The following is a 21,318-nucleotide window of genomic DNA, read 5'->3' as shown; positions in this document are numbered from 1 at the left end:
TTTATTTTATTAATGCTTTTTGTTTTATTTTTACTCATTTATTTTCATTGCAAAAGGACCTACTTTGGCACTCTGAAAATGTAAGTTTTTTTTTATTTATTTTTTTATTTTATTTATTAATTTAGCCTATATTTCAATTGTTTAATTGTTAATTATTAATTATTATTTATTAATTTTTAGCAACATATTTGATATTATTTATATTTAGAATAATTTTATATTAAAATAGAGACAAGTTACTTTTATAGAACTAACCTGAGGCATCACAGGGTCTGAATGAAATAATTGTTTCTCTCTGAAAATGCTGGGTGATTTTCATATTGAATTATTGAAAATGTTACACAATGTGAGAGATGGTTTGCGAGACCCATATATTTTTACTCATACCCTGATAATAAAATGTCAAATGTTTGATTTATTAAGACTTTTAAAAATGTAATTTAAAAAACTAAAATGATTTAATTTGAACAGTTGTTTAATTTTAAAAGATGTAATTTAAACTTCTATATTTACGCTTTGAAAATAAAAGTTAGCTTGAACAAAATATTGTTTCATCCACCCCCCACTAACCATTGCTCTCCCCCTCTGTCACTGACACTATCATGCTTTGTTGCAAGTCACTTGGAGAGACAATGAGAAAACCATTTAGTGTTAAGTACATCAAGAAGGAACACTTTTCCCTGCTCACTGAAAGCTGTAAGATTTTTATTTTCATTTATTTGAATTTTCATTTAATTTTATTTTATTATAAAACTATAATAATTGGTGTCACTAAATTTAGTCAAGTCGCCTTTATTTACTGTATATAGTGCTTTTTACAATGCAGATTGTGTCGAAGAAGCTTTACAGTGATAACTGTTTGTTATTATTAACATCGTTATACTTTTATTTATTACCATCTTCATTCAAAGAAGAGAAAGTTTTTCGCTTTTGAAAAGAGTGTGTGTGTGTGTGTGTGTGTGTGTGTGTGTGTGTGTGAGTGTGTGTGTGAGAGAGCGAGAGAGAGAGAGAATGCCTGTTGTATTGGGATGTTTGTGGTAACAAACCATAAACATTTTCGGCATCCTTAAACAGACAACCATTGTATTGTGATGTTTGTGGTAACAAACCATAAACATTTTGGGCATTCTTAAACAGACAACCATTGTATTGGGATTATTGTTCTAAAAAGCCATAAACATTTTGGGCATTCTTAAATAGTCACTAATTGTATTGGGATTAATATGAGGTGGTCTATTGGAACGATGTGTTATCCTGTTCTGTGAAAAGGTTTTTACACCATGATGTGTGTGTGTGTGTGTGTGTGTGTGTGTGTGTGTGTGTGTGTGTGTGTGTGTGTGTGTGTGTGTGTGAGAGTGAGAGAGAGAGAGAGAGAGAGAGAGAGAGAGAGAGAGAGACGGATTATAAGTATTAAAACTTCATGATGTTTAAAGGAATTACATTTCCTGATCCCTGGAAATGTAAGATATTATTATTTTCATCCAGCTAAAACTATATTATTATTTAGTAAGATGTGTAAGATATTTTTTATATTTTCATCTAGCTAAAACTATATTATTTAGTAAGATGTTTGATTATTATTATTCAGTGTAATGTGTGTAAATCTCATCCCTAATGTTCATCCCTAATAGGGTATGTCCAACACATAGAGACTTTATATCTGGAATCATTTTAAATCAAATCACTCAATATTCCTAGCTCATTTTTAAACATACAGAGATTTATTTTAAGCATCACCCTTATAGGAAGATTTATTAAAACTTTAAAGATTTTTAAGAACATATTTAAACATTTTGAACATTTTCTCTGGAAAAGGTAACAGACTAAGTGTCCCATAGAATGCAGCTTGGCCCATTGTTGTCACTGCCTGGCTGGGTGTGAGCTGCTCACTTGGAAAGACCGAGAGAGAGTGGGAGAGGGATTGGATTGTTCCAATGTTGTTCATTATTCAGTTTAATATATTATATAAATATATTTTCATTTATTTTAAATAGATCTGTATTACGTGTGTGACGAGAAAGAGAGAAAGAGAGAGAGAGAGAGAGAGAGAGAGAGAGAGAGAGAGAGAGAGAGCGCGTATATTGCATTGACCCTATTGGTAAAATATTATTTTTTCTCATTGAGACGAAGAGGATGTCCACATACAAAAGCCCCTGTGACGGAATGCGACACCCCCGAAATATCTGTTCAAACAACCGGGTCAAACGATCATTCACTCCCGGAGCTCACGGGTCAACATCCAGATGGACAAACACAAACAACATTACATTCATCCTAATATCCGGAGGTCATAGGTCAATGACATCGGGGTCAAAGGTTGTGTTGACACAGTCCGGAAACGGAAGGACAAAAGGTCACACCTGTCAAGTCATCAATCAAAGGGGCCATAAATCACTTTTTGACACATGTCCCAGGGTAAGCACTACTCTAATATTTTCCAATGTCTTGTACCTTTGACGGTGTTAACCGTGAATGTCACGTGGATGGGAACATGTATGGAAATGATATGCAGATGTGGTTATGCATAGTAAAACTAGGCGTCGTAAGCTCCATATATGGTGATTTCGGGGAGGAGACAGGGTGGAGATGCACGCACGCACAATCTTCCGCTGACTGGGATTTATAAAGGGATTTGTGTGCAGGTTCTGGCATACGCATTATACGTTTTATAAATCTGATTTTTTTTTTGTGCGTACGCAGAATCTAGCTTTTGCGCGTACGTACAATTTTAGTAGGGATCCTACGCACAGTTTTATAAATGAGACCCCAGGACTGTGAGCATTCATGTAGCTGCATTTTGGACCATCTGCAGTCTTTCTAAGACTTTATTTTGAGCACCGTAACATAGCGAATTGCAGTAATCTAATCTTGATATGATAAACATATGAATAACTTTTTTTCTAAATCTTTCTGGGATAAAAAAGGCTTAATCTTAGCGATCATCCTCAATTTGAAAAAACAAATCAAATTGATTTGTTTTTTGAAACGAATGAATGAAATGACAATTTAATTTTTCTGCTTGTCAAATTTAAGTGCGCTATTGCAAGTCATCCCCAAAGATTTTACTTTTTTTTTTTTTTTTATTTAACATTTTTTACATGATGTTTCCAAAAGGGGAACCCTATTGCAGTTTATTACAAAAAGTGTAATCAATACAAGAAAACAGAATATGACCCAAAACAGAGCTCACCAACAGCGGGTTACATGAACAAAGCTAGACAAAAGAAACAATGGAAACATGAGGGCTATATACACATGAACTAATGACTAACATGAAACACCTGAACACAATGAACCAAAGAACGTGACACATAAAACAAGGGAACCAATCAGAACATGACACATGAGACTAGGGAATCACATGACAAAACCAGGAAACAAAGGAACCATAAACATGGAACAAAACCCAAAACAGATGTGACATTTCTCCCTCTAAGGGCGACTCCAGACATCCTAACCGAACATGACAACTGAACATAAACCAGAACACAAAAAGTCCAGGAGGAGGATGGAGAGCCAGGATTGTGAAGGGGAACCGAACCTGGATCATGGCATGGTGGAGGGTCTTAGATGATCTGCTTTCACTTAATGGATAAAATATAATTTTTGAGAAGAAAATGATTAGAAAAGTCATAATTATCATTAATGAACATGACATGTACCCTAAATTGTAGAAAGACTCATTTAACTGAGAGACTGAGAGTGAAAGAGGAAGTGCTGTAGAAAGATAAACTGGTGTGAAGAGAAGATCACATCAGATCTTGTTTTCAGACCATTTTCTAAAAGATTTCTCATAACTATCAACACTATTCTTGTTTTTCACAACTCTCAACACATATTCAGCACTTGACACCATGTGTTCATGTTCAGTTGTGTTAAAAACCATCACAACGTCAACCAGCAGTTCTCATGTGAACACTAGTATGTAACAGTTTCACATGTCAGTCTGAACTACAGGATGTAAAAATAATCATGTGTGAATTCTGTATAAAAGAAATGCATGTTCAAGAACTGTTGGAAATTGTATAGTTATATTATTTTTCTCTACTATAATCAGTTCTGTAGATTACAGTAGTTTATTCTGCAAAGTCCAAACAATTGAGAGATTAAAACTTGATTCATTACAGTCAGAGGTCACGATTCTTCTGCTTTTATGTGACATCAGAACATTTTAATAAGGCTTTTTCTTTATTAAAAAATAAATCAAACAGTTAAAATATTAAATGTTGCAGCAATACAAGTCAGGAGATTTACACTAAAATAAGGAATATATTATAAATGACTGTGTGTTCATGTGGTTATACTAAACTTTTACTAATAATACTGAAAAGCTACTGAAATATGCTGATAGAAATACACTGTAAAACTGTGAAAAAAGAAGGCAAAATAGTAACAGTAACACACCGTATTCCATTAAAACAGTAATATACCATAGAGAACAATGCATTCTGGATAACATTTGTTGTTTTTGGTAAAGTCTACTGAAATATAACTGAATTATCAGCGTTCAGAATCGACACTCAGGCCGTTTCCACCTGGTATTAAGATGCGTTTTGGTCAATCGGATCACAACTGGATGACTCTAAATACAGGTGTAAACGGGGTGTAAGTATATTAATTTAACCAAATTTGACAGTTCAGTATTTGTAAAGCAGTTTTCACAACACTGTTATTGAAGCAGCTTCACAAAGAACAAACCCTCAGTGATCAAAGCCAAATGTGACATCACATAATATTAATGATTATTTGACTGATTTGTTGGTCAATTAAATATAATGATGATTATGACTTCTAATAAATCAGTCATATGTTTTACCTCTCATTCTGCAGCATTTGTAAATCAGCACGACTGTCACGAGCAGATATGGACAAGCTGCCAGTGCAGAACTGAGTATGTTGAGGACAGAGATCAGAGAGACTGAATGAGACGCTGAAAAAGAGACACACAAACACTTTATCATGAACTATATCTGAACAAGGACATATGAAGACATAAATCACTCACAGTTTCATTGACTCTCACCTCTGACTGAGATCCAGCTCTTGGGCGACTCTCCTCTCTCTGAGTGTTTGCAGTAGTAGAAACCCTCATGTGACTTTGAGACAGTAGAGATGATCATCTCTGTAGTTTGATTCTGGATGAGTGATTCATCTTTATAGAAATCAGCTCTGAGGATTGATGGGGTTGCAGAATTATTCAAACAGCGTAGAGTCAGAGTATCTCCTTCAGTCACAGGATGAACAGGACTCTCCAGAATCACACCAGCTACAGAAACACAGGAAACATGTGCTGATTGCATAAAGAGTAAGATTATTTGAACAATATTGTAACATAAAAAAATTGATTTCTATATTTTCTCATTTTTATTACAACAGGTTTTTTTTGTTGGTTTGCTTGTTTGTTTTTTGCCCATTGATCCTTCCTGTTCTTGTTAAAGGGCACTTATTATGCTCCTTTTTACCAGATTTAAAACAAGTCTCTGACGTCCCCAGAGCTGCGTGATCTTTCAGTGTCTGTTCCATAACAGAAGTATTTATCTCCGTCAAACTCAGAAACAGACCTGAATGTGTTCCTGTTGATCACTGAAAACTCTTCTTGAAACTTCTTTATACTATCACAGTCACCGCCTTGTCCCGTTTGATTTGTTTGTCATGTTCCCACCACTCATCATTCACCATGGACACTGATTACCTTCACAGCCATTTATCATTTGTATTGTGTATTTACATTCCTGCCTGAGTTCAGTTCTTGGTCCGGTATCGTATTTAGTATGTGTTTGTGTTGCTACCTTCTTGCCTGTTCTGTTGGATCTTCATACATTAACCTACGTCGTTGAATTGTACTCGTCTTCCTCGTCTGCCTTCATTGCAACAAAGCCTGACAGAATACCGGACCCAGATGGATTATGCAACAAAGTTTGCGAGCCACGATTTTTTTGTGTTCACCCAGGACTTTACCGGCCTTGCACTGACCTGCCACTTTGACAACGAGACCCTGAAGTCACTGTTCTGGATCTGGCCAAACTACCATCATTCCGTGGACCTCCCAGACACCTCCGGACTTTCCTGGAAAGAAGCCGTCATCCGGTGTCTGGAGAGTGTCACGTCCCAGTCCAGAACATCGCCAGACCCAGAGCCCAGATTGTCCCTAACGGCCGCGGAGTTCTCATGCGAGCCCCCCGCAGACAGAGAGTTTCCACCGGCCACGACGCATCAACTGGATCCCGAGTTCATGAGGACAGAGGTGACCCTTGCCCCAGAAGAGGAGCTCCATCAAACGTCTGACCAGGAGTGTGAGCCCACGACACCTGCGGATGAAGGAGACATGACCTCGGAGAGGGAGGACTGGCTGATTGACTTCAGCGAGGACTTGACTCCCAACCTATCCCACCTGGTAACATCATCATCATCAGCATCATCTTTTATGGACTACACAATGAACTCTGTCTTCCTTACCGTTGCTCTTCCCTCGCTGACGTCACCGCAGAGCACAGCCAGTCCTCCAGTCCCATCGCTGCCTGATGTCTCCAGCCCTGAGCCGAATCTGGGGAATCCCTGTGACGTCGAGCCACAGGTCATACATCCATCAGCAGCGCCCAGGCAAGAGGATCCTGTGGCTTCGCCTCCCACCGTCGACCTCTTCGCTCCATCACGGCCTGTCGACCTGCCGGCTCCGTCCAGGCTACTCCCACCTACGGTTTCTCCAGAGACCCTCCTACTAGCGGCTCCTCCAGTCTCCCTTGTCCAGGCCGGCTCCCCCTTGGTCAGTCGTCCCACCTCTTCAGCCACAGACTTGTGGGCTGTTTGTTCCACTCTGTCCCTCCACCCCTACAGCTACAGGGGGTTCCTCCTTCCCCTCAGCCTTTGGGATCTCCAGCTCCACCTATGTCGATCGTCACCATGACGTCAGCGGGGTCTCCTAAGCCTGCGACGTCACAGGAGTTCGCAACCTCTCTGTCTGCGCCCCTGGATCCACCTGCCGAGTCTCCATCAGTCGTCCCCCAGATGCCGTCAGTCCGCCCAACACCATCTGGGCTCCTTCCATCTTCGACTCTGCCGTGGACTGTCAGTTCTGGGGAGCTCCACCACCAACGCCGCCAGGGGATCATCGTCCTTCCATCGCCACTCCATCACCATCACTCTGTCCACATCTCTCTGTCCACCTCCAGAACCCCCTCTGGCCTTCCCCTTGGATGTTCCGTTATGGGGGGGTGGGGGGGGAGACAAACGCCTTGTCCCATTTGTTTTGTTTGTCATGTGGTTCTCTGTTCCCGCCACTCATCATTCACCATGGACACTGATTACCTTCACAGCTGTTTGTCATTTGTATTGTGTAATTAATTTCCTGCCTGAGTTCAGTTCTTGGTCCGGTATCATCTTTAGTATGTTTGTGTTGCTACCTTCTTGCCTGTTCCATTGGATCTTCATACATTAAACTACGTTGTTAATTTTGTACTCGTCTTCCTCGTCTGCCTTCATTGTAACAAAGCCTGACATATACCAGTTGACGCCACAGGGGTACACTCATTTGCATACTACTGCCTTTGGAGCAAGACAACAACGCCTACTTTTACATCATTGCATCGTTGTCCCCACCCACTGATGTTCAGGCCATGAGCAAGTGGATCCAAAGCTGTTTACGATAAGATTATAATAACAAGATTGCGATGCCATGTGCTGTTCCTGGCTGTGGCTCTAGTCACCTCAGTGCTGATTTGAGTGTTTGTACTGTAAGTTGACCAGAGACTGTTTTGAGAACAAGTTATAATATGACACTGGCTTTGCCCAAAAACATTTGTTCAAAGATCAGGAATCAACTGTTCTGGAATCAGCAAGACCCCACAAACTCTATGTAACATATTTCATTTTTAATGAAATACGGTAATGACAGTTAAATTCAAAATGAATAATCCTAATATTTTTTACTTCAAAGAACGCTCTCTTTATAATGGCTGAAGCTGTCGATCACGCAGCGCGAGTTTATCTGAACACAAAACTCCCGTTATAGTGACACTCTTACACTACACAGTGAATCTCTTACTGTATTTACATGATGTTTGCATTGTTAGTTCATGAAAGCATTTCGTGAGAGTGCAGAAATTGTGTTGCGATTGACGAGATCACTTCATTCACGTGATCAACAGACTGTCATCTGATCAATGTTAATAACTGCAAACTTCCATGTAACAGGATCTAAATTTAATGCAATAATCAACACTTTTCATGATTTGTTAATCTCCACAGCTGTAAGAGTAAAAATGTTGTAAAATTATTCTAGAGGATTCCACATGTAATACTTATTTCAATTGCAAAGATGTCAGCCAATCACAGCAGTGGGCGTTTACACTGAAGTCTCACAGCAGACACGCCCCTTCAAACAGAGTTCAAATCAGAGGACTAAAATCAGCCATTTATTTCTAAATTATGACAATTATTTGATGTAAAAATCATATTAACATTATAAGTGCACCTCAGAAAACATAAAATAGTTTAAAAAAAATCCATTTCATGACCCCTTTAATTTCACAGACACTGTATGAAACATTACAGGGTCAAAAAGGCCAACATTCACATGTCATAATATAAAGACAATACAGGTTCAAACCCACAATCTTTGTGTTAATAATCTAGAGCTCGAGCCACAGTGTCACGCCACCAACATCTACACCAGCAGTCAAAGAGACACACCATTCAACAAAGTGTTTACATGAACATTAAAAATCATCTACAGTAGATTATAATGTGGATAAATTGGTATCATTTCTGACCAGTAGGTGGTGCTGTCACCAAACCTGCCATCTCTGATCAGATAAATGAACCGACAAAGATATATTCCATAAGAATTCAAAGAAAATCTTTGTTTTGGAGGATTGGTGGAAAAGAGGTGTTTGTTGCACATGATGGATAATAATGGATGTTTTTGGAGCTATAGTGATTTCTTCACCCAATTCAATTTTAATTGTAAGAAAAAACGATTACATAAGAAGTTAAGTGTTACTTTACCAGTGATTAGTATGTTAAAGGGGGTTTTAATGTATTTCATCATTCCCAAGATAGTTGATCATAATTTAGGCAAAATAAGTGATATTGTAAGGAGTGAACTCTGATAAGATTATAAGGAATTGTCTTGTGCAGGAAAGATATCCTGGTCATATAAGAAGAGATTACAGTTTTCAACATCTCAGAAGGAAATCAGTAAAGGAATTCAGAAGAAAATATGTTTTAATATGTTAAAATATGTTTTAAAATGATGAATGATATTTATCCAGATAAGATTTAATGTGGATTCAACACTTGCCAAATTTGTAATAATGATATTGAAACTGTTGATCATTCATTTTACAATGTAATTTGGTTCATATATTTTGGACTGAGGTATTTACTTGGATAATATGAAACAAAAAATATATATTTTTAATTCCATCTATTACTTTGGATATGGTGAAATTTGGAATACATTTGTAGGACAAAAATGTGGACTTTGTTATAAATTGTTTACTTCTTATTTTTTAATTCTTAATTTTTATTCATTAAATAAAATACTTCTTATTTTATTCACAAAGGCAAAGTTTTGAAAACAGCACCGCAGCTTAATGTCTTTAAAAAGAGATATTTATAGTTATAAAGGCAGGAAATTATTTGATTTGTTTTATCATTAATATTTTATTTAACCCTCAACAGTGTATATGTATTTATACAACAGTTCGTCCTGGTTCTCGAATCTGATTGGCTGAGAACCTTTTCCAGATATTCTATCAGTATCACCATGGGAACCGTTTCACTGTTTGTATCACTGCAGCATTTCTCACAGCGAGTGTCATGATGAACGAGAAAACCCACAATCATTTTACAAATACTGTTGTTGTGTCTCAGAAGTTTTTTTTTTTTTTTAGATATTTAGAACCGAAATATGCAACTTATAAACATAGCGTCTATTTGAAAACTTGTTTAGATGTATTCAAAGATGTGAAATGCAAATAATAATAATAAGATAAAATAAAATAAGAAAAATCATCAACATACATCATGAATACTTTTTAGGCTGTTATTTGGTAATGGATGTGAAAAATCCAGAAATTCAGCAAACTTTGAGACTTGATTTGAAGATCATGTGAGACAATTTTGGTTAAAAAAAGTATCTTAATGTAAAGAAGCAAATCACTCATTAATAACATGTTAAACTTGTGTGTGTTTATGAAGAGATGATTAAACTCACCTGATACTGTCAGTGTAACTGCATCACTGCACTTTATCATGAACTATATCTGAACGAGGACATATGAAGACATAAATCACTCACAGTTTCATTGACTCTCACCTCTGACTGAGATCCAGCTCTTGGGCGACTCTCCTTTCTCTGGGTGTTTGCAGTAAGTAGAAACCCTCATCTGACTTTGAGACAGTAGAGATGATCATCTCTGTAGTTTGACTCTGGATGAGTGATTCATCTTTATAGAAATCAGCTCTGAGGATTGATGGGGTTGTAAACTTATCTAAACAGTGTAGAGTCAGCGTATCTCCTTCAGTCACAGGATGAACAGGACTCTCCAGAATCACACCAGCTACAGAAACACAGGAAACATGTGCTGATTGAATAAAGAGTAAGATTATATGAACAATAATACATTTCTATATTTTCTGACAAAACTAGATTTTTATTACAGCTTGTGCATTAAGTTTTTGTTTGTTTTTTGCCCATTGATGCTGTTCTTCATGCATTGATTGTAAACTGCCAGTGAAATGAATAAATACAGAAACACAGACTCACAGTGTACAGTGATATTAACAGGATGATATTTCTCTCCAGATTCAGACTGACACCAGTACACTCCAGTGTCCACTGTGATGGTGGATTTGATTGTACATGTAGATCCTGTTTGTGATCCCCAGTGTGATGATGAACAATCTTCCAGCCGCCGACTGTCTCTGTATCTTCTGACTGTCCATCCATCAGAGTTACTCTGGTCCTCACAGCTCAGAGAGAGAGAGTCAGATCTGAAGTGTTGAGTTCTGTTGGGACTGATGATCAGAGAGACTCGAGGAGAAACACCTGACAAGACAATTAAAGCTATAAGTTTTCAAATTTAAACATATGAATTTTCTTTATTAAAGTTTAATCAATCGTTTAAGTTCTGCATGAGCTCACCAGTGACCCACAGAGGTTGTCTGTTGCTGTACCATGTTTTATAGGCTGTTTCTTCTCTCTCTGCTCTGCACACATAAACTCCAGTGTGATTTACAGTAGCAGAACTGATAGTGTATTTTCCTCCAGCTCCTCTGCTGCTGTCTGAGAGCAGCTTATAACGATCACTGATGTCTGTAAATTGTGTAGATTTCACCTTAAAGTGTAACTTCACTGATTTCAACCTGCTTTGAATTGTTATAATGTTGGTAGTAAAATGTAAATGAACAGTGTTTACTCATTCTCTGTGTTTCCTGGACAGAGTTATTCATATTTATTTGTCAGCAAAAGTCCGCTGGATGACACATTTTACCTATAAGATTTTTGACATCTTCAGGACTTTTGTGAAATCTACAGAGTATACTTCTCTATTTTTGTATCCTCACCCATGGACAGTCAGATCAACAGAGGTTTATCACTGAAAACTGTAACTCACTACTGCTAAACATTTACTCTCTGAATTCTTGCACCCAAGAACAATACAAGTTTACATGCCCTGTCTCTATTGTTTGGATTCAGACTTGAATAAAATCATGCTAATTCAGATGATATAACATGAAGCACATTACTGACCTGATGAGACAGTTTCAGTTACAGTGAACCAGCTGAATGTCCAGCCTGTAGAGGAGCCTTTAACCTCACAGATCAGAGTCACTGGATCTCCTTCAGTCAACCACTTCTGAGGAGAAACACTTAACTGGACTTCATCTGAAATAGAAAAATGAAAGGTGCAAAGATCACCCTATGTGGGGTTCAAACCCTCATCCTTTAGGTTAGAAGCTCTGAGCTCAAAGCAGGGTTTTACTCCACCTTCATCTACACCAGCAGTCAAAGAGACACACAGTATCAGATACCAAAGTGTTGAAAATTGTTGTTGTAGTTTAAAGCACTAGGTGGTGTCTGTAGAGTTATGCCTGGCTCACACTACAGGAGTTTTAAAATCCTATCTGATTGTAAAATCTGGTTGCAGCACACACTTCAGGAGAATCTTTGCAGATTTTCTTCCCTCAAATCTTAAACATGCTCACACTACAAGATTTGAAATTCGCGGAGCATCACACACTACAAAATGTTATTAAGATTATCTGCCAGAGGAAGCGCGTCACGTGATCTACGCAGCAGATCGAAAGCGGATGTAAACAAAATGGATATTGAAACACGAAAACTTGCTGTAGCAATAATAATCGTTTGTTGTGAGAAAACACAAAAGCGGAAGAATAAACGAGTGTGGATGAAAAAATGGTTGAGGAGACGGGCTCAACGTGGATTGTCAGTTCTTCAGCGAGAAATGGAGGTAAAATTGACCTTTTATTACTATCGTAGTGTGCTAGAATGTTTACCGTTATAATATTGCCTGCCTAGTTCAAAAGCGATAGTGTCACCTTTTACATTGTAGATTCCTTGATCTTGGTTTCGCGGTCGCCATTTCGAAATGTCTGTCACTTCCGTCGCGTCATATACTTGTTTCCTATTGGCTATTGTGACAGTACTGACGTTATTACAATCTTGCTCATCCCGATAAATATCAAACATGTTTGATATGATCGGGGTGAGCCCGATTTGTGTGAGATCAGATCGGGAGGTGCAAGATTTTATCTGTGAAAGTCTCACATTACCAGATAATCTGCACCGAACATCGGAACCGATCGAGGTCGTGGACAAGATTTTTTCTCCGATTCTCAGGAGGGGAAAATCGGGCATAAATTGGCTTAAAACTCCTGTAGTGTGAGCCAGGCATAAGTTACACTCATAGAAAACAAAGCGTTCGAATTTTAAAGACGTGGCGAGGCGCTGAGCTTCGCGTCCGGTGTGCGAGCTCCTTCAGTCTTTTGCCACTCAGTGGGCGTGACCGCAGTCGTAACGGTCGAGGGTGACGTCACGTGCATACCCTCTATATAGACCTTATGTAGCCCTGCCTCTTTTCAGCGTTGCGCTCGTTGTTTTTTGACTTCCGGTTTGTATTTCCACAGCGATATTAGATTTATGAATGAACTGCTCGTTTTAAAATCTTCCCGACCTACTGACATTTGTAAAGACATCTGCTTTAAACATAACAATGCTCATGATAACTTTCATTAACTCTACAACACGTAAATCCACTTAACCAACTAATTATTCTTTGACAGTTATGCCATAGAAATGTACAGAGCTACGGCAAAAACGGAAGTTCAAAGACAATTTTATAAAGATGGCGGCGCGCTTGTTTTTCTGGTAAATAAGGTCTATATATATGAGCAGTTTGGTTCCAAAACGCGATAAACGCCATTATCAAAAAATTGTACCTGGTCGGTATTGAAAAGTAATTTATAAATTTTTCGCAAAATGCGATATCCGTCATGTTATGTCATGTTTTCTCCCTTTCTTTCCAAAACGCGACAAACGCAACTCTCCTTTTTCTGCAGAACGCGATATATCCGCTCTCAACCAATCACAGAGCACCATTCCACGCACTGTAAACATTGAAGGCTTTTTTTAAAAGCCGTTTTTAATACCAATGTACTCGGCAAATGTGTTTATTTAACTGTGCGGTGACTCCAGATACTTTTTAATCAGTAATGACAAATAATTTATAACATTAACAAGATGTGATAGATTTATCGCATTTTGGGGAAAAAAAATAAAACTTTTTATAATAAACTTTTTAAAATCAAAATGTAGATTTGAATTTTTAATGTTTTTATAACCAAAAGATGCTATGTGAAAGTTTGAAACAGAAAATACTGGTTTTCATCTTGCCATTTTCTTGGTAAAGAAAACACCTTTTTACTCAAATTAATCAAAATGGAGTTATTGCGTTTTGGAACCAAACTCTTCATATATATGAACATTATAAAATACATTAAACTAGTATTTTTGTCAAAAGTTACATTTTTTTGTTGTTTGAGGTCTTTTGAAGTCTTGTTATTGCAATAATGCCAAATAAATTCACAAAAATCCACATAAGTTGCCACTAAAAGACAAGACTTCATTTTAATCACATATTATTTACTTCAATAATCCAAATGTATAAAAATAATTAACTTTAGAATAAGGAATTAATTTTTTACAGGAGTGAAGAGTGAACACACACCTATGTCCACATGTGTGTCTGCGTATTTGTGTGTGTGTGCGTGTGTGCGAGTGCATGTGTGAAGGATCATGTTAGTTCCACATTGCAGTTGTGCTCTAGTACCAGATTTTTTGATTTTTTGCAGGAATTATTTATTTTATTTACCAATGTCTATAAAAATGCTATTGCAGTCAATATAAATATGTATATTATTTCCATCTGTTACTTGGGATATAGTGAAATTTGCAAAACATTTAATGTGGACTTTGTTATAAATGGTTTACTTCTTATTTCTTCTTATTATTATTCATTTTTTTTATTCATTATTTACTTCTTTTTTATAGTTTTGACATAAATAGTTTGACATATAGTTTATACAACAGTTCGTTCTGGTTCTTGAATCTGATTGGCTGAGCGCCTTTTCCAGATATCAGTACACAGGAAACACGTGCTGATTGCATAAAGAGTAAGATTATATGAACAATAATAGATTTCTATATTTTCTGACAGAACTAGATTTTTATTACAACTTTTGCCCATTGATGCTGTTCTTCATGCATTGACTGTAAACTGCCAGTGAAATAAATGAATACAGAAACACAGACTCACTTTGTACAGTGATATTAACAGGATGAGATTTCTCTCCAGATTCAGACTGACACCAGTACACTCCAGTGTGTGATGGGGTGGTGAATCTGATTGTACATGTAGATCCTGTTTGTGATCCCCAGTGTGATGATGAACAATCTTCCAGTCGCCCCCAACTGTCTGTGTATCTTCTGACTGTCCATCCATCAGAGTTACTCTGGTCCTCACAGCTCAGAGAGAGAGAGTCAGATGTGAAGTGTTGAGATCTGCTGGGATTTATGATCAGAGAGACTGGAGGAGAAACACCTGACAAGACAATTACTTTTCAGATTTGAGCATAACAGTTTTCTTTATTAAAGTTTAACCAATTGTTTAAACTCTACATGAACTCACCAGTGACCCACAGTGGTTGTTTGTTGCTGTATGTTGTTTTATAGGCTGGTTTTTCTCTCTCTGCTCTACACACATAAACTCCAGTGTGGTTTACAGTAGCAGAACTGACAGTGTATTTTCCTCCAGCTCCTCTTCTGCTGTCTGAAGCAGCTCATAATGATCACTGATGTCTGTAAAGTAAGAGAATGTGTAGATTTCACCTTAAAGTGTAACTTCACTGATTTCAACCTGCTTTGAATTGTTACAATGTTGGTAGTAAATGTAAATGAACAATGTTTACTCATTCTCTGTTTCCTGGACAGAGTTATTCATATTTATTTGTCAGTAAAAGTCCACCAGATGACATTTTACATATTAGACTTTTGACATCTCCAGGGCTTTTGTGAAATCTACAGAGTATACTTCTGTATTTTTGTATCCTCAACCATGAACAGTCTGATCGACAGAGGTTTATAATCACTGATTGTAACTCACTCCTGCTAAACTTTTACTCTTTGAATTTTTGCACTCCGGAACAATACACGTCTACATACCCTGTCTCTATTGTTTGGATTCAGAAATATTAATATTTCAGAATAAAAATCAGCTAATTCAGATGATACAACATGAAGCACATTACTGACCTGATGAGTCAGTTTCAGTTACAGTGAACCAGCTGAATGTCCAGCCTGTAGAGGAGCCTTTAACCTCACAGATCAGAGTCACTGGATCTCCTTCAGTCAACCACTGCTGAGGAGAAACACTTAACTGGACTTTATCTGAAATAGAGAAATGAAAGGTGCAAAGATCACCCTATGTGGGATTCAAACCCTCATCCTTTAGGTTAGAAGCTCTGAGCTCAAAGCAGGGTTTCACACCACCTTCATCTACACCAGCAGACAAAGAGACACACAGTATCAGATACCAAAGTGTTGAACATTGTTGTTGTAGTTTAAAGCACTAGGTGGTGTCTGTAGAGTTACTGATATTCAAGACAAAGTAAATGTCAGAAGATACTTTATTTTTCTATATTCTTCATAACAAATTTTGGCCATGTAATATTTTTGAATTGTCATTTTTGTGAGTGAATGTTTCTGGTGTTTTTTGTTTTTGTTCCGTGTGGTTTTACTAGTTCACAACACATGAATCATTTATATAACTTGTTTAAAAAGCTGTATTTATAATCATGACACTTATTTACACTGCTGGGGATAGATTCATGAAAATCTTCTTAAGAAAAAAAGTTCTGTTAGAACATTCATAAGAATGTTTCTTTGGGGATTTAAGACAGGTTGGAGGTTATGCTAACTTTAACCCTTTGATGCACAAGCTATGAAAACCCCTTCTAATGCACAACATGGGTCAAAAATGACCCGTATTCATTTCCTTAAGTTATTCCTTAAATATCTTGTTTTTGATTTTCACAAATCATTATGTTTATTTTTTCTTCCTTACAATTTTTGTATGTCTACATCAATTTAACACAAAAATGACCCATATAGAAACCTTTGCAAATTTTTGCAAATAGGAACATATTTACTGCGGAAAACTGTTCGTCCGCCACACATTTCACGTCTCAACAAGGCTGTTTTTGTATATTTGATGGATGTAAGTCTTATTATATTTCATATATTAGGATATATATTATATTTCATCATTTTTTTTTTTGTCATAAATCAATGCTACTGGTCACCCTTTACATCTATCAGTGTTCCTGAAAAGTAACAGTTTTGAACAAGGTTTCTGTCCAACAGTGAAAATATATAATAACTTTATCAGTCAACGAGTTTGATGTGTATTTGTAAATATTCTTGTGCTTTTGATTTTCTTTATCCAGTCTGTTAGTATGGCTGGTCCATACTAAAATGGCTGAAATGGTTGTAGAGATGCTGCATACAAAACAGGATGAAGCAATTAGTCCCCCAACTCAGGGCAGAACAGAAATATCCCGAGGAGCTGCCCAGCACCTTCACCTGGTTCAACAGCTATTTCATCGAAAGATGCCTGGATATGTTGTGCATAAAGTAAAGTCAAGTCAAGTCACCTTTATTTATATAGCACTTTTTACAATGCAGATTGTGTCAAAGCAGCTTTACAGTGAAAACTAGTAAATAATTTTGGCTGCACAGCAGCTCTTAAAGAAAATGTGTCATTGTCCAGTTTAAATAAATGCAGTATTGATTAACTTTGTTGTAAAATCAATAATTAGTTAATTTATCTATATATCAGCACTGGAGAAAACATCGTCTAGCTCAGTTCTGTTCGCACACAATGGTGTCAATGCAGGCAGATTAAAAAGACACTAATGTATGTGAACAGAACTGAACTGGATGATGACAGCACTGTAAAAAAAAAGCTGAAAGTATACTTTGCACACAGTCGAACACAATTTAAATGTGTATGGTCAACCTGCACATACAAAGTAAGAGAAATCCGGAGGAAATTATAAAAAGTTACAAAAAAATATGTATGCTGACCCTCACGTATGTGAAAAGTGAAGTATAATTTGGCCTTAAGAAAGGTAATGACACAAAAAAAAAAAAAAAAAAAATTATTCAAAAAGAAAGGAAAAAATAAAATAAGGATTTGTTTATTGAGTAATACCTGGAATAATGAATGATGAAATTAATTTATTGTAATATATGCGATATAGAAAATAATAACTCATTCAGGTCACTTTAGACCCATGTTGTATATGTCCAAAACTGTTACTTTTCAGGAACACTGACAGACTTAAAGAGTGACCAATAGCATTGATTTATGACAAAAAATAAAAATGATGAAATATAATATATAGCCTAATATATGAAATATAATAAGACTTACACCATCAAATATACAAAAGTAGCCTTGTTAAGATATGAAATGTGTGGCAGATGAACAGTTGTCTGCAGTAAGTATGTTCCTACTTGCAAAAATGTGCAAATATTAAAGATTTCTATATTGGTCATTTTTGACCCATTTGTGTAAAATCAATGTATAAATACAAAAACTGTGTTTGTATATAGTAACAAAGAAAAAATAAACATGATTTGTAGAAAATCAAAAACAAGATATTTAATTTCTTGCAAAGATATAAAAACTAAAAACTCAGTCAGGTCATTTGTGCATCAAAGGATTAAGAAGTTATTTACAACTAGTTTTTAAGAATGATATTTTGTGAATCTGACTGCTGGTTTGTAACAGAATCACCCATTTGTGATTAAATTTATGAATCATATTCACTCACCTTCAGTATGTCCAGAGTGGATGTTTGAAATCAGCACTGAAAAAATATAAATAAATAATAAACTCATGAAAGATTATGTGTATTTTTAAATGTTCCTGGTAAAGATAATCAAACTCATCCATTGGTTATCCTGAGAGAGTTTCTGTGGGATCTTATTTTCAAAGTTCCTCCCATGAGGGAACCGGCTGTGTTTCTCCTCCTCACAAGATCTCTGGACAAGGTTACTTATTTTATGTAGAGAAATCTAATACATTAACAAGCCAGCCAAACGACAGCTCAGCCAAATACAAGAAAGTCTAACAATTATTGAACATGGAGCTGTTCAACTTTGTATTATACTTTAGGCATTTTATAAATGAATATTCGTCCTTTGCTTGTGAAACACTATCATTTCACTCATAATTTAAACTCTTACTAATACACTAGTGAACATCTACTGGAGACTAAGTAGTGCAAGGGTAGGCAAGTTTGGTCCTAGAGAGCCACTGTCCTGCAGAGTTTAGCTCCAACCTTAATCAAACTCACCTGAACAAGCTAATCAATCCCTTCAGGATTACTAAGGCTATAGGCAGGTGAGGGTTTTATTAGGGCTGGAGCTGAAATCTGCAGGACAGTGGCTCTCTAGGACCAAACTTGCCTACCCCAGCAAACTGTACAAATCAAACCAACAGAACTGATTCAACAAACACTATTAGAAAGCACAAAACTGAGTGACTGAACAAACAGACTGACTCAAACACAACAGAGTTCATTTCTCTTTCACAAACAGCTCTAACTGCACTCTTCCTCTCTCAAGATTGTCTTTCACTCATATATCATGAACTAGAGCTGGATCTGAAACACTGAGAGCAGCATGAAAAGAAGAAAAAAATAATCCAAGAACACTAATTAGTCACATGAACCTGTTCAATCCTATTCATAATATGAGCAGTTAACATCCAGTGAAAATAATACTCACAGAGCACAAGAGGAAGTTGACTGAGCTCCATACTGACTGAATAATGACAGACCGTTAAAGACACAGATTGCGTTAAAGCCTCAAGACTTCCTGAAACCTACAGTCAGATCTTTAGGAACATAATAACAGATTAAAGACATACAAATGAACCTCATACAAATGAACCTCAAATGAACACCCAAGGGTTGGTGAGTAATACTCTATCCAAAAGAACCATTAAGACCAGTACAAAATTGTTATCCTCTGCGCCGTCAGAGAAGAGTTAACAGACAGCTGTAGGGTTTGGTTAACTAAGTTATCCTCTAAAAATGTTCTTTTAGAGACGAAGTTTATCCTCTGTTCAGGAAGGGAAGTTTTAGCATTACATGCTAATATTGTTTATCCTCTGTTTAATCAGGGAAGATGGTGTGTTAACAGAATAGCCATCCTCTAATTTGCTAGAGAAGAAGGTTCATCCTCTGTTAATTCAGAGAAGGTTACAACTGTTACAGTGTGCTAGCAAGTTGGTTCTACTCTGCTCACCAGAGAAGGTTGAATACATTACGATGTGTATTAACTAGGTTAACCTCTGCTCTGTCAGGGAAGTGTTGAAGTGTATTGTTGTGCCAGAAAGACATTACACAATGTTGAGAAAGTACGCTAGACTAATTCCAACAACTGAGAAAGGTGGACTAGCTACTTCTTTATGGACAGATAGTGATTTCAAATCATTGTTAGGAAAGCACATGGACTCAATTGTGACTGAGTCAGTCAGATTGGATTTGACAAAGAAATTTGGGATTCATCCAGAAAAGGTTTGGTCCATTGAAGAATGCAAAAAGGTACTTGGTGCTTGTATTCGTAAGAAAAATATGAAGGGCATTATCTGCTGCCACAGAGAATTTACTCTATCCATTGCACAAGAACAAATCCAACGTATTGCTAAGTTAGAAAAGCAGAACAAACAGTTGCACACTCGAGTGTCTCATCTCACTCAGAAGTTGGGCCTTAAAGCCTCAACCAAATGTGACTCAAAAGACCAACAGTCAGATGAAGCTATCCTGACATACAGTCTTTCTGTAGACTAGAGGGCAATAGCAATACTGGATTCATGGATAAAGATGTAAATGCAGCTGAAGTGTGTGGAGTGAGACAAAAGGCTCAGAGTAGGGCAAAAGGGGTTGACACAGTTCCATCTGTAACCCCCATACTGCAGTTACAAGCAGTCAGTACCACTATAGGTCCTGAAGACATAGAAAGAATTGCTGAGAATTTGCCATCAGTGCATAGAAACTTTTCTGAGTTTAGGACAGAGTTGTCCAGAAAAATGAAGCTCTATGATATGTCCCTAGCTGAAGTCACGCAGCTAATGTCACAAATCCTGAAAGAGTCAGAATTCAATGATTTTGAAAGTGCTGTAAATAATTCTGAGTTTCAGCATTCCAGCAAAGGTGAATTGAGAGAAGGAGTTCTGAGAGTGTTACAGAACCTTGTTGGACCAAAGGTGGACTGGACAAAGATCATTAGTTGTGTACAGAAGAAGGATGAAACTGTAAGTGAGTACACTGAAAGATTTTGTCAGTCAGCGGCAGCATACAGTGGAATAGTTGACACTCCAGAGAAGGTGTTAGAGGATAATGGACCACTGGTCCACATGTGGTTTGATGGGCTCTCATCAGAATACAGAAATGCATTGCTTTTCTTAGACCTCACATGGTCCAATGGAACTCTGCAAAACAACTTTAATAGGTTAGCTGTTTGGGAAAGAGACTCTGATGTCAAGACAAGAGTAAAAATTGCAGCAGCATCCTTTAAGGTCAACACAGAGAATCGACAGAAACGTAAATGTCCTAAGAGAGAAGGCAGTTGTCATTACTGTGGTAAACCTGGACATTGGATGAAAGAGTGTAGGAAAAACAAAAAGACATTAAAAGAAATTAACAGCTTTACTCAGCTCCTAC

The 21,318-nt window shown here is 37.0% G+C and overlaps 1 protein-coding gene across 1 annotated transcript; it reads right to left on the bottom strand.

Annotated features, from left to right (window-relative positions):
- Positions 1-3,648: 3,648 nt before the first annotated feature.
- LOC125262521 lies at positions 3,649-19,453 on the bottom strand. Its single transcript, XM_048181322.1, is given in 11 exon segments — positions 3,649-4,930; positions 5,024-5,266; positions 10,769-11,050; positions 11,147-11,317; positions 11,756-11,890; positions 14,841-15,125; positions 15,213-15,367; positions 15,370-15,382; positions 15,836-15,970; positions 18,421-18,456; positions 19,379-19,453. Coding segments are annotated over 11 exon segments (1,617 nt in total). The 5' UTR covers positions 19,410-19,453; the 3' UTR covers positions 3,649-4,799.
- Positions 19,454-21,318: the final 1,865 nt, after the last annotated feature.

This window comes from Megalobrama amblycephala, linkage group LG1, assembly GCF_018812025.1.
Source record: "Megalobrama amblycephala isolate DHTTF-2021 linkage group LG1, ASM1881202v1, whole genome shotgun sequence".
NCBI classification, from domain to species: domain Eukaryota; kingdom Metazoa; phylum Chordata; class Actinopteri; order Cypriniformes; family Xenocyprididae; genus Megalobrama; species Megalobrama amblycephala.
Note: the sequence above shows the minus strand (reverse complement) of the source record. Positions and strands in the feature narration are given on the sequence as shown.